Raw genomic sequence first — 14,465 nt, forward strand, 5'->3', positions numbered from 1 at the left:
GGAATGGGCTGCCTACTCTAACTGCTAGCAGTCACCATCAGCAACATCACTTTCCAACCCAAGAACAACTCTATAACTGGTCTGACATGCAAAGGGTTTTTTCCCACATAGACTGGAATGCAGGACTTTGAAGAGAAAACACTGAAAAAATAAAGTTGCAGCAATGGTACTGTGAATGCTAAACTGAAATACTTAAATAAAATAGCTTAGTTTTGCTGGATATATTGAAAAATATCCATCAGTTTTAACTTAGGCTTTGAAGCTAAAGTTTGAGTGCTTACAGTTCTCTATCCTGTGTGCTCTTCCTCTAGATTGTAAGCTCCTTGTGGGCAGGGAATATGTCTACCAGGTCTCTTATATTGAACTTTCCCAAGTCTTAGTACAGTGTTCTGCACTTGTAAGCTCTAAATGAATTACTGATTGATTAAGAAAATCATAGAATAGAGTCTGATAAACAGAGAGCATCCATGGCTCAGTGGAAAGAGCACGGGCTTTGGAGTCAGAGGTCACGGGTTCAAATCCCAGCTCGGCCACTTGTCAGCTGTGTGACTTTGGGCAAGTCACTTCACTTCTCGGTGCCTCAGTTCCCTCATCTGTAAAATGGGGATTAAGACTGTGAGCCCCACGTGGGACAACCAGATTCCCCTGTGTCTACCCCAGCGCTTAGAACAGTGCTCGGCACATAGTAAGCGCTTAACAAATACCAACATTATTATTATTAATTGATGGTATTTTTATTCTCCAGAAAGATAATCATTTTTTATCAGATTTTGAACACTATTTATGTTTTCTATTGTTGGTTCCAAAAACTATTGACTTAACCTGGTCTTAACTGCTCCAGGTCAATCTTTTTGGTTAGAGAGTTAATTGAAGACGCATAAGCATTAAACTAAAGGATTCATAAACCAAGTATAAGCAACATTTGTATGGGTGTTAACTTGAAAGTGGAACATCATGGAATGATTAGCAATGGCTCGTGATGATTAATACTCAAGTTAGGGAAAGAAAGACATGAATCTTTGATTTCTCACCTTCCTTTGTAAGGGTTGATTAATAGTATTTATTAAGTGTTTACTCTGTGTGGAGCATTCATTCATTCAATCATATTTATTAAGCACTTACTGTGTGCACAGCACTGTACTAAGCTCTTGGAAAGTACACTTAAGCAATAAAGAGAGACAATCCCTTCCCACACCGGGCTTACAGTGTAAAAGGGGGAGAGAGACATCAAAACAAGTGAATAGGCATCAATATAAATAAATAGAACTATAGATATGTACATATATACACAAGTGCTATGGGGCAGGGAGAGGGGGTAGAGCAAAGGGAGCTAGTCAAGGAGATGCAAAGGGGAGGGGAAGCTGAGAAAAAGGGGGGCTTAGTCTTGGAAGGCCTCTTGGAGGAGGTGAGCCTTCAGTAGGGCTTTGAAGGGAGAAAGTGTGATTACTGGGTGCATTTGAGGAGAGAAGGCATTCCAGGCCAGAGGTAGGCCAGGGGTCAACGGTGGGACAGGTGAGAACGAGGCACTGTGAGAAGGTTAGCACCAGAGGAGGGGAGCATGCGGGCTAGGTTGTAGAAGGAGAAAAGGGAGGTGAGGTAAGAGGAGGCAAGGTGATGGAGAGCTTTGAAGCCAATAATGAGGAGTTTTTGTTTGCTACGGAGGTTGATTAGACAATTACTGGAGATTTTTGAGGAGAGGGGTGACATGCCCAGAACATTTCTGTAGAAAGATAATCCACTCAGCAGAGTGAAGTATGGACTGAAGTGGGGAGAGGCAGGAGACTGGGAGGTTAGAAAGGCGGCTGATTCAGTCATCCAGTCGGGATAGGATGAGTGATTGTACTAATGTGACAGAGGTTTGGATGAGAGGAAAGGGTGAATTTTGGTGATGTAGTGAAGGTGAGACTGGCAGGCTTTGGTGACAGATTGAATATGTGGGGTGAATGAGAAAGCAGAGTCAAGGATGACACCAAGGTAGTGAGCTTGTAAGAAGGGAAGGATGGGCTCATTCATAGGAGAGGACTCATTCAGATGGGCTGCATTTTGATTTCAAATCTTGAGAAAACATAGTAGTGATAGTAGATAGGATCTCTGCCTTCAAGGATCTTACAATCAAGTGAGGGAGTCACTAAAATAAATTAGAGGTAAGGAGAAACAGAGTTTAAAGATGTGTACACAAATGCTAAAATGGCACAGGGAATTAGGGGACAAGGGTGAGTGCTGGAGTGCCTGGGAGTGCTGGAGTGCCAGTAATAGGGGAAATATGATGGGGAGATGAGGGATTAATTAGAGGCTGATTGAAAGGCCTCCTGGAGGAAATGTGATTTTAGAAGGGCTTTCAAGATGGGAAGAGCAGAGGAACAGTGGATAGGAAGACGGAAGGAGTTTCTGGGAGGAGGGCATGAGCAAATGGCAAGAGAGATGAAAATGAGGCAGTGAGTAGGTTGGCTTGAGAGGAGCAAAGTGTGTGAGCCAAAGGTCAGTAGTTTCTGCTTGATGGGGATAGAAATAGGCAATGATTAGAGGATTTTGAGGAAGGGTGAGATGTGAGCAAAAGGATGTTCTAAAAAATAATCAGGAAGGGGAGTGAAGGCTCGAGTGGAAAGGAAAGCGGCAGGAGGCAGGGAGGTCTGCAAGAAGGCTTAGGCAGGAAATCAAGTCAGGATAAGACAAGTTATTGGACCAGTATGGTGGTGGTGGTTTGGATGCAGAGAAAAGGGTAGATTCTGAAAATCTTATGAAGAAAGAACCAGAAGGATTTGGTGTCTGACTGAATATGCAGGTTGAAAGATAGGAGTCAAGGATAATGCCAAGACTGTGGGCTTTATAGACCAGGAATTATGGTGATGCTGTCAACAATGATGGGAAATTTAGTTGGATGAGAGGATTTGGGAGGGAAGAGGAGTTCAATTTTGGTCATGTTGAGGTTGAGGTGTTGGCAAGACATCCACATAGCAGTGTCCTGGGGGAAGTTAGACAAGCAAGATTACAGAGGAGAGCAGGCTGAGCTTGTGAGGTAAATATCAACAAAAGTAACTACTGATAATGACTAGCTACTGTTTAGGGATTTCCAATAAACAAAAGCTTGGGAAGGGAATTGTTTTTTCTTCTCCCAGTCATGACTAATTTTCACTGCCTGCATCATCCCTAGCAAGTAGAGGATTGTTTGGCTACACTCCCAGTTTACATCACTTGATGTTAATGATCACTGGTGAATGTTAACAATCCCTGATTTACATGTGTCAAGACTTTTACCACTAGTTTGGTTTTCCCTTATTCCAAAGTGCTACTTTCCTAATGTCTTTCAATCTAACGTCTGAAATTTCCAAGACCATTAAATTCACCATCTGGCCCAGTATACTTACCGATTAAGGCTCTATGACATGCAAGGATAAGTGGCAGCCTGTGAAAAAAGTTTGATTGAATGCTGAGGGATCCAATTACAAAAGGCAGTGAGGACTTTCTTTCAAAAGTGACCCCAGCTCCGAACCACAAAGTTTGCGGATGCAGTTTCACTTCAAAGTTGATGAAATTCTCCGTTCTGGGTTTCCTATTATGTTTTCAGATTGAAACAGGCTGAAATCACACCCTACCTTCTTTGCTTAATTCTGAAAGGAAAGTGGAGTTTCCCCATTCTCACACACTTAGACTAGGGGTGGGCAATTATTTCTGGACCACTGACCAGTCTGGGGCTGAGGTTCAAAAGGATTGGGGTGGGAAAGTTTCAGGGGCAGAAGAGCTTGCACCCGCTCTGTGGCTCCATCCTGGCTCACAGGATCCAGCGAGAAGACCCCTCTCATAACTATCCTTGGGATGGGGGAGGATGCTGCTACCTGCATCCCTAGTTGGCTTGGAGTAAAATACAGGCTCCAATGAGGGGAAATTGCTGGTTCATAGCCAGGCCAGATCGAGCCTGTCGGCAGTACTTTACCCACCCTTTTACTCAGACATCAGAAGTCAGAAGAGGCCCCTCTACAGACATAGTCTACGTGCCCCTGTCCCCAAAGCATCCCTTTGGAATCAATCTCACAGTTCTTCTTACCACCAAGTCATCTCTACTTGGCTGTCCCACCGGCACCTCAAGTCCGAAAATGAACTAAACCCACTCCACCTCCTCCTCCTCCTAACTTTACTAGATCTATTGTTAACACTGCCCACCTCCCTGATCCAGAAACCCACGACCTTGGCACCATCCGCGACTCCTCAGTGTCTTTCAGCCCTCACATTTACTCATACAGCACAAATCCTGCTGGTTCTTTCTCTAAAACATTTCCTGGATTTGCTACTTCCTCTCTGCCCAAACTGCTACCACTCGGATTTGAGCTCTCTTCGTATTATGATGAGATACTAAATCAGCCATCTCACGGGTCTAGCAGTCTCCAGTTTCTCTCCCCCTTTCTGCACATCACACGCTGCTGCCCTAACCATTTTCTTAAAATGTCATTCTGCACACAGCTCTCCATCCCTCATTAAACCTCCAACAGCCACCTCATTCCCTTCGCAGCAAGCAGGAACACTTTAAAATTGACTTCAAGTCTCTCCACCAACTTTCTCCTTTTTTACGTACCAACTCTTTTCAGGCTCACCTTCTAACTGCACTTTCCTCTCCCCTGCCTCCAACTTCTTGCTCACACTTTTCCTTGTTCCTGGAGCACATGCTCTTTTAATTCTGCCAGATCACAGCTCTCCCCATCTTCGAAGCCCTCCTAAAAACCCCACCTCCTCCAAGAAGTCTTCCTTGATTAATTCCCTACCCTCTGTCACATAAACGCACTAACTTCCCTTAACCTTTACATACTTAACACTAAATTCTCAGCACTTATGTATATGTGGGTACGCAGTTGTACATTCAGTTATTTATTCAACCATTTCATCCTGACATACTTTGCTGGGCTGCTTCATTCATGCTTTTCAGGGTACTTAATTGAAAGGGAGGAGCAGGAAGATGGGTAGGAAAGGAAGAGTGTACGAGGGGAGAATGGTGGAGGCTAAGAAAAGGGAAAGAGCAAAGAGGTGGTCGGGGGGAGTATAAAGAAAAAGGGGAGGAGACAGGGAAGGCTGGAAGGGTCAAGGGGGGAAGGATGAAGAAAAGAGTGGGAAGAAGGGGAGAAAAGGAAATGGAGGGAGAGGGAAAGAGAGAGAAGGTGGAGGCGGGGAGAGTGGAAGGGAAGGAGGAAAAAGGGAAGAAGAGAAGGGAGAAGGAAGGAATGGAGGGCAAGGAAGAGGAAGGGAAAAAAGAGACGAAGGGAGGGGAACAGGGCAAAAAATGGGGAGAGTTAAGATGGGGAAGAGAAGGAAGGAAAACGCTGTTCTTCTACAACCCAACCCACAGACTTCACTCCTCTAACGCCCACTTATTTCTGTACCTCGATCTCACCTAGCTCGCTGCTGACTCCTTGCCCACATTCTTTCATTCAATCGATTGAATTTATTTACTGAGCTCTTACTGTATGCAGAGCACTGTACTAAGCCAAAGTACGATCTTCATTCATTCATTCATTCAATTGTATTTATTGAGCACTTACTGTAAGCAGAGTATTGTACTAAGCACTTGGGAGATATAATACAGCAATAAAATACATTCCCTGCTCACAAGGAGCTTATAGTCTCCCCCTGGCCTGGAACTCCCTCCTCCCTTCATATCCAAAAGACCACCGCTCTTCCCACCTTCAAAGCCCTCCTAAAATCACATTTCTCCAAGAGGCCTTCCTTGACTAATGCCCCAATTTCCCCTACCAGCTCTCCCCTCTGTGTCACCTATACACTTGGATCTGCATCCCTTAAGCACTTGATATTCACACACCCTCAGCCTCACAGCATTTATGTGCATAGCCTTATATTCCAACATTGCCTTTGTCTTTAATTTATTCTTATTAATGCCTGTCTCCCCCTCAAGCTTCCATTTTCCTCTTCTCCTACTCCCCTCTGCATCACTCTAACTTGCTCCGTTTATTCATCCCCCCTCCCAGCCCCACAGCACTTATGAACATATTTGATGTTATATGAATATAATTATGTATATTGTCTGTCCCTCGAGACTGTAAGCTCGTTGTGGGCAAGGAATGTCAATATTTATCGTTGTGCTGTACTTTCCCAAGTGCAGACACATTCCCTGCCTGTTGTATTGTACTCACCCAAGCACTCAGTAGAGTGCTCTGCATGACTGCAGAGACAATTACTGCGGAGACAATGACTCTTCCCCCATTCAAAGCCTTATTGAGGGCACATCTCCTCCAAGAGGACTTCCCAGACTAAGCCCCACTTTTCCTCATCTCCCACTCCCTCCTGCATCGCCCTGACTTGCTCCCTTTGCTCTTCCCCCTCCCAGGTCCACAGCACTTATGTACACATCTGCAATTTTATTTCTTTGTACTGGTGTCTGCCTCCCCTCCTCTAGACTGTAAGCTCACTGTGGGCGGGGAATGTCACTATTTGTTATGCTGTACTTTCACAAGCGCTTAGTACAGTGCTCAGCATACAGTAAGCGCTCAAAAAATACTATTGGATGAATGTTGATTGAACGAATGAATGAAAGCTCGTTAGGGGCAGGGAACGTGTCTACCAACGGCATTGTACTTTCCCACGTGCTTAGTGTAGTGTTCTGCATACAGTAAGCCCTCGATAAATACCACTGATCGATTGATTGACTGGGGGGGGGGGAAAGGGAAGAAAGTAAAAGGGAATGTGAACTCGTTGTGGGCAGGAACGTGTATGTTGTTCAATTGTGCTCTCCCAAACGCTTAGTACAATGCTTTGCTCACAGCGAGCGCTCAATAAAAACGATTGAATGAATGAATGAAAGGCGGAGTAGAAAGGGAAGAAGGTAAGAGATAATGTGAGCTCGTTGTGGGCAGCAACGTGTCTGTTTGTTCTCTTGTACTCTCCCAAGCGTTTAGTATAGTGCTCTGCACTCAGTAAGCTCTCAGTAAATACGATCGAATGAATGAAAGGCGGGGGGGAAAGGGAAGAAGGTAAGAGAGAATGTGAGCGGGAACGTGTCTGCTTCTTGTTCTATTGTACTCTCCCAAGCGCTTAGTACAGTGTTCTGCTCCTAGTAAGCGCTTAATAAAAACGATTGAATGAATGAGTGGAAGGCAGTGGGGGAAAAAGGAAGAAGGTAAGAGGGAATGTGAGCTCGTTGTGGGCGGGAACGTGTCTGTTTGGGGTACGCTCCCAAGTGCTTAGTACAGTGCTCTGCTCCCACTAAACGCTTAATAAAAACGATTGAATGAATGAAAGAAAGAAAGGCAGGAAGGAAGAGGGAAAGAAGCAGGGAGGAGGAAGGGCAGGGCAGCTGAGACTGAGAAGTGGTTTTCATTCTCCTTCCTCCGTTTGAGCCCGGAAAATCGTGGCGGCAGGGAGGGTCCCGGCTGGATCCTCCCTCTCCTCCTCCTCCTCCCTACACACACACACACACACACACACACACACAGAGAGACACACACCCACCCAGAGCGCAGCGCCGCGGAGCCAGTGCGAGCGGAGATCGGGAGAGCAAATCCTCCCGGGCCCCCAGGCTCCGCACCCCCTTTCCTCCAGCCTCCCCCAAACCTTCCCCTCTTCTTCCTCCTCCTCCTCCCCGAGCATCAACAGCAGCCAGAGCCGCCGAGGCCCCGGGGGAAGAGGTGGCAGGGGGGCCCCGGGACGGTGTGGACATGCTAATCCTCGGCCGCCTCCTCGCCTGCCTGCAGCTCTGCTGGATCTGCCGAGTCGGTGAGTAATAAGAAGAAGAATAACGATGCTATTTCTTAATCGCTTACTATGTGCCAAACACTGCTCTAAGCGCTCTGGGGGGGGGCCGAATGCCCCTTTTATTATGGTCCCTAGCCCCCCTCGGCAACCTGCAGCAGCCTCCTGGATGGGGTCCGGTCCCCACCTTTCCCCCCCCCCCCCCCAAATCTTCCCCAGCTGCCTCCCCTTCTCGCCTTAATAATAGCGATGGTATTTGTTAAGGGCTTATCCTCTGCCAAGCACTGTTCTAAGCGCTGGGGTAGATACAAGGTAATCGGGTTGTCCCACGTGGGGCTCACGGACTTAATCGCTCTTGTGCAGATGAGGTAACTGAGGCACAGAGAAGTTAAGTGACTTCCTAAAGGCACCCAGCTGATAAGTGGTGGGATTAGAACCCACGCCCTCCGACTCCCTAGCCCGGGCTCTTTCCACTAAGCCACGCCGCTTCTCTGCCGGATCGGCCGGGGGGGAGCCGCTGGGAAAACCCCTGCCCCATTGCGTATAATAATAATTAGGGTATTTGTCGAGCGCTTACATATGTGCCAAGCACTGTTCTAAGCGCTGGGTAATCGGATTGGACACAGCCCCCGTCCCACATGAGGCTCACACTCTCACTCCCCATTTTAGAGATGGGGTAACTGAGGCACGAGAGAGGTGCGGTGACTTCCCCAAGGTCTCACAGCAGGCGAGTGGCGGGATTAGAACCCACGACCCTGACTCCCGAGCCCGTGCTCTCGCCACTAGGCCATGCTGCTTCCCCAAGCACGCCTCAGGGGGGCATTTAGTAGGAAGGAGCTCACCCCGGGACGCCCGATCCTCCACGTGCCTTTTGGGTCGGGGCTCTTTAGGGGGTGATGGGCCCCTCCTGCTCTAGAAGCGACATCCTCGTGCTAATTCATAGGCTGCTAATAATTCCCTTTCCCGGCCAAGCTGCACGACCGTGAAAGCTGCTCCTGTCGGACTCGGTAAGGCTCAGAGGGAGGGGAGACCACCAGCGGCGACCCGATTGGGTTGGTGGCCGCCTGCACCTCCTAGATTGAGTCGTGTTCAAGTTCCCGCAGCTCCATCCTAAGGGCAGAATTTATTGTCAACGTCTAAGGTTAAGAAATAGAGGCATATCCCCCTCGCCTCCCTTCCAGTTCATTCAACAGTCCTGTTGCTACTGCCGGGTAGCCAGGAGGTCGCTGGAAAAGTCTCAGGGAAAAAAAAAAAAGCCTGTTATTCCATTTACGAATGCATCCATCCATCATGCATTCATTCCGTTCATTCCTCCAGAATACGACGGTCAAATTTAATTAGTTGTTCTCCCCTGGCACAGTGGGCATTTCTAATTTTTCATTCTAGAGCAATCAACATAGCGTTTGCATGTGTGACAGATCTCAGTTGTGCTAATCATCTACGAGCAGAATGGCATGTCCTGTTTCACACTGATTCTTAGGAGCAGAGGAAAAGCACACTTTCAGAATATAAAGGGTTTTGTGTTTTTTTCCCCTGACCCAAAAAAACATAGCTGGAGCTGGGATATTAACTTCCACCTCACTTGCGATTAGAAAATTTTGATTGTCAAGTTTCAAGCTCTTGTGATAAAGATCTCTAGAGTTGTTTATAAACAAATCATTACGGTTAGATTTGCTCTCGATCAAGTTGGCATTAACCTACATTTCTGTCCGATAGATTGTGCTGCGTTTGGCACAACAAAGCCTCAAAAACAGATGATTATTGTCTACTAATAGTGAGAATTTTATTCGCATGCCAGTGAACTGTACCTCTTTGCAACCAGACAGATGGTAAGGGTCCAGATATAAAATATGGATATTCTCGATATTTAGACTTTTTGGGGTATCTTTGGCATCCAAAAACAATAATTTTAAGAAAAATATAAACTTTTGAGTTTTGAAAGAATTATCATTTTGTACACAACCTGTTGAGTTCTCGATGATTGACCCACAGAGTCCACAGCTGACATTGTCCAATTAAACAAAGTTCTCATGAATTATGTACAGTAAAACTCATAGTTAAGGTGGAACCAAGTATTACTTCCAGTAGTCCAGGCTATGTTTTATATGTAAGGTTATTCCTGGTTCTAAGCAACGGAATGATATTATCCAGATCCTGCCTGTCCGTGGTTATACAAATATCCATTGATTTGCTTTTAGCAGGAAAGAAAGAGGAAAATTAGTTGTTAATAAAATAGCATTTTACGGAGTGTGTTTGAGCCCCTACAGATGCTAATTTATGAAGTTTTTATTCTTCCTTGGAAACCTAAAATTCAGATGTGAGCAATCAGGGTAATTGATTCAGGAGTTTTAAGTACAAGATCCTGTGCAGGAAATCAAAGCACTTTGCTTTTAGGCCAATTAAAATGAAAACATTTACCTTGTTCTCTACCTCCCATCCCAACACTATGGCTTTTCAGTGTGTACTGAAGGAGTCCACTTTCTCAGCTGTGATGGATGACTCCTTCCAGGAGGATAATTTCTCTTTAATTAAATCAGAGAGTGGAGATTGTGATTTTCTTTTTTTTTTTTCCCCTCCCTGATTGCCGTGAAATCCCATAAATCAAGAATCCAGGCTCTTTCCCTTTTAGGTGGCATCTGGAATAGGCATTATTTTTTGAGACTTGCCCTTGTCATGGGCAAGTTCAAAAGGAATTTAACCGATGGTTCATCAGTGGTGTTTATTTGAGCTCTTACTGTGGTAGGGCCCAGTACTAAATTCTTGGGAGAGCACAATACAATAGAGTTGGAAGGCTCCATCCCCACCCTCAAGGAGTTTACAGTTTATTAGGATTGTAACCAGGAGTTGCTTAAGCTAGGTTCAGGTGTGAAAGAGTTGAGAATGTGTTAAGAAAACTTTCACAGTTGGACTAGGACTGAGGTTAACTTTTCTGTGTCCAGACTAAGCAAGGAAGGACAGAAGACATTGATCTTTACCACTGCTGTAGAAATTCGGTACATGGGACTGGCCACTCATCCTCCCATCTCAGGAGATAACACTTCCTCTAATGGAGAATGACAAAGTGGGCCATTACTGTACTTCATTTAGAGCTCTGTCTCCCATAATGCACAGAGGAGACACTGATGCTCCTGACTATCTCGATCACTGAGACTATTGAGGATGCTTAGTGTGTTGTACTTTTAGTCGAAGAAATGTCGAGATCTAATTTCCTGAAAGCATTCTTGTGGCTCAAAATTCAACTCACCCGACTAATTTCCGATGCACAGAAAAGCAATTCTGGAGGTGACTAATTTATCTGTGTCACATCCTCCAAAATCTCTGGGTATTTAATTGATCATCTCTTTGGACTAAACATTACCATCTCTCTACTCTTCCTATTGGATTTCCTTTTTAGAAGGTGGCTTCAAATATATTTTTGAGAAAATGTACTTCTCACAGTTTAGCTGGGTCATGTAAATGTCTAAAGCAGTCTGATTCAGCCTAAACCAGGTCTGTGTGTCTATTCCTCCTAAGTCTAGGCTGTTTTTTGCAAATCATATTGCCTATCTGACACCTGCTCAGTGCACTTGATACCTTCTTAGCCATTATTCACTTGACTTTGGCAGCAGGGACCGTAAACCTAGTGCATAGCATGATTCAGGGTACCATGAGTGATCCCAAGTTTAAATATATGTCACTGTTGCCCAAACAAAGACTTTCCGCAATCATTCTGGATTTAATGGAAAAGGAGGAAAACAGAACCCTGTGAAGTTTACCGGTGGGTGTGGCCATTGAAGAAGGGAATGACCTAGCCAATTGCAGTTATTCAAATAATCTCACCTCACTAACAAATATATCTGAGGAGAGGCCCAGCAAAGGCTTTCTTGTAAGGAAGCTTAAATGTGAGTCATGGATGAAAACCAAATAGGAGTTGAGAAAAGCAGAGGAAACTTTCATTCTAAAGAGTGGTTGTGTCGAGTCAAAGTGATTTCAAAATCTTCCAATTAATTTCACAAATAAGTGCTTTGAGCTTTTAGGCAGAAAAGCACTAGGGCAGATAAAATGCTCATTTCACAATATTAAAAGGGCCATGCTCTTCCTCGGTGCTCTAACCACAGCCCATCAACCCTTTTTAGGTGAGTCGGAGAACACTTGGTTCACTGTAGCAAGGATTCATTGAATGTTTCTCCTTGATGACTCTAAGGACTCTGAGCATTTCAATCAGTGGTATTTATTAATTGAGGGCCTGTAATCCAGTCTTTCTACTAGGGAGCCAGAAAGACCAAACCTAATGGTCTTTGAGCCTCAGCTTTGGCTGTCTGACTTCAGATGACAACTCTAAGGGGTAGAATGTCACTTTAGGGTTGTGGGAGCAAGTACTAGATGGTACTGAAGTGAGACAGATTGCTTTGGAATTTACCTGTGCAGTCTTAGTTGGCGCTGTCTTTTATGCTCAGTGGTCAGTGGACTGATGATGATGTCCTATGTTCTGAGCTTCACCTTCTGACTCTGACTCATCTTCTTCCAGTCTGTCCACTCCTTGAACAGCCTTCTATTTTCTACTTTCTCCTGCTTAAAAAATCATCAAATGCCATCACTACCATTAACATACTAAGTGCCCAGGGGAATTACGAAGGAAGACTTCCAAAAAGCTTGCAGTTTAATGGAGGAAACAGATAAAATACCCCCCTCAAAATGAAGCAACAATCATTCAAATAATTTTGATAGAGCTCTGAAATAGAAGAGAAAAGTGTACTCAAGAAGAGAAAGGTAAAGGGTGGCTCAGAAGTAGAAAAGTGGTGTGCAGGCAATTTTGGGATACCCAGACTTTCCCAAAATTTCTGTCTTCCTGCTTTTCCCCTCTCAGTCCATATCAGAGTTGCCAAATGATAAAAAGCAAGCAGAGTAAAGATGTAATCAAAATGAGATCTAATTCAAAAGTAAATTAGGGGTCAGATGTTATCATAACAGGGCACACTATTAATGATGGAAATTTCATATTATGAGTGTTCAATTCAGAATCTTGTAATCCTCCATCAAGATTTAACAGGGCAAAAGTATATCCCCTGCTGTTTTCCATTTGGAGGTTAATGCTTTTCAAGAAACTGTACTAAATGTAAAGAGTAGGAAAAGGGAACTATCTTTGTGGCATTAAAGGGATTTCTGGAGAAATTAAATGTATGCTGAAAATAAATATGCACTTCAAACGTTGGTTAGCAAATCTTAGCAACTCTTGAAATGTAATTTCTGTTCTTATTTTTGCTTACTGCATTGGTTGGCTCAGAAGCACTTCCCGGGAGAGCATGATGGCTATCTAGTAGTATTTCTTTCCTTCCTGAATGTATCTGTAAGCAGGGTGACTGTACCCCATGGGTGGAAATCTCCATGGCCCCAAAGGAGGTGACATTTACACCTCATCTCTCAGCACACCATGGGAAGAGGGATGGGAAGCTAGTTTCAAAGAGCATCTGGGATCATCTTCCCAGGCTTAGAGTACCATGTGATGTGACTGGAATTGTTCTGGCATCACATATATCGCAACATCAGTCCAGTGTTGATGGTGAATTGATGCATCATCTTCTGTAGCGATGACGGGGAAAGGACTGAAGAAAAGAGGAAAGTTACTACTGGGGACAAGGTGAACAACCCAGGAGGAAGGAGGTGCAGTAGGGTTAAGGAGAGGTGCAGTGACACCTCTCCCCACCAAAACACAGTTGTCCTCCACCTCCCCCCTCCCCCCCAGTAACTACTGAGCTGTGGGGAGCCACTTGATCCGAAGACAAGTTTTCCTGGATGGACAGGCTGTTTCCACATCTCAGCCCTTTGGGGCTCTCTCTGTGTTCTGGCATCATGAAAGCTGCCCAACCTACTTCAAAGACATAATCCATCCCCGCCTGGGAGGCAGGAGGCATAGTTGATGACAGATTTTGAATTGGATTAAATTTAATCTTGTCCATTTTTTTCCAAAAGAATTGAGCTGACCTAGAAAAAGTGGAAGTTGAAAAAGTTGTGAATCACTATCTTTTTTTTTTAATCGAGCAAGATATTCAGAGTTATTTCCTCTTCCCCCAGTCTTAACCTCTCAGGGGTTGCTTTGGATTATAGATTATCTATTATCCTCATTTGCCTCCTGCTCCTGTATTTGGACTGTCATTATTCATGAGTACCTCTATCTAAGTGAACCACAGAAGTGAAGCCCAAATCATTCAACTATCTCTTGGTGGTAAAAAAAAAAAAACCCAAAAACCTAGATGAAGAGATTGAAACTATTGGTTAAATGAAGACTTGCCATTATTTGTATAACTTGCTTGTCCCTGATTCCCTGGGTTATGACTACAGATCTTTAAAGATGGTTGTAACTAAGGAACTCAATTTGCTTCCTGACGAATCTCGGTCCCATGTCAAATGAGCAGTAAGCTGACATTTCCTCCTGTTACTCTTTTACAAGAAAAAAGGTAAATTTAAATTCCAGAACCCAGGACTTTTAGTTAGCAATTTGAATATTCTGGCTTCATTTGCCATTCATTTGTTCATTCAACATGCATCAGTCATGTAGCCTTTGTATGACATCCTTTTTCTGATAAGTTGATTTCCTTTTCCACAAGTACAACCTAGTTGAATTAGTCAGTGTATTCCTTATAAGTGAGTATATGGTGGGGCAAGGTGGGGAAAGAGGGGGGAATGGAGGGGAAGATGAGAACAGAGGCAAAGGAGAGAAAAAAACAAGGCAGCTAATTCATTGGAGAAGCTAATATGCTGTAATAGAGATACTTTCTGAAAAGTGAGAAATGAATTTC

At 44.5% G+C, this 14,465-nt stretch overlaps 1 protein-coding gene across 4 annotated transcripts in view; it reads left to right on the forward strand.

Annotated features, from left to right (window-relative positions):
- Nucleotides 1-7,403: 7,403 nt before the first annotated feature.
- The window catches only part of PTPRZ1 (protein tyrosine phosphatase receptor type Z1), a 163,588-nt gene continuing 156,526 nt past the window's right edge, over nt 7,404-14,465 (forward strand). For 2 of the 4 annotated variants that reach the window (XM_029073263.1, XM_029073264.1), the window contains exon 1: nt 7,404-7,713. In XM_029073263.1, the coding sequence (XP_028929096.1) occupies nt 7,656-7,713 (58 nt within the window). In that variant the 5' untranslated portion in view covers nt 7,404-7,655. The remainder of the gene's footprint in view (nt 7,714-14,465) is intronic. The other 2 variants (XM_029073265.1, XM_029073266.1) reach the window with 1 other exon arrangement.

This window comes from Ornithorhynchus anatinus, chromosome 10, assembly GCF_004115215.2.
Source record: "Ornithorhynchus anatinus isolate Pmale09 chromosome 10, mOrnAna1.pri.v4, whole genome shotgun sequence".
NCBI lineage: Eukaryota > Metazoa > Chordata > Mammalia > Monotremata > Ornithorhynchidae > Ornithorhynchus > Ornithorhynchus anatinus.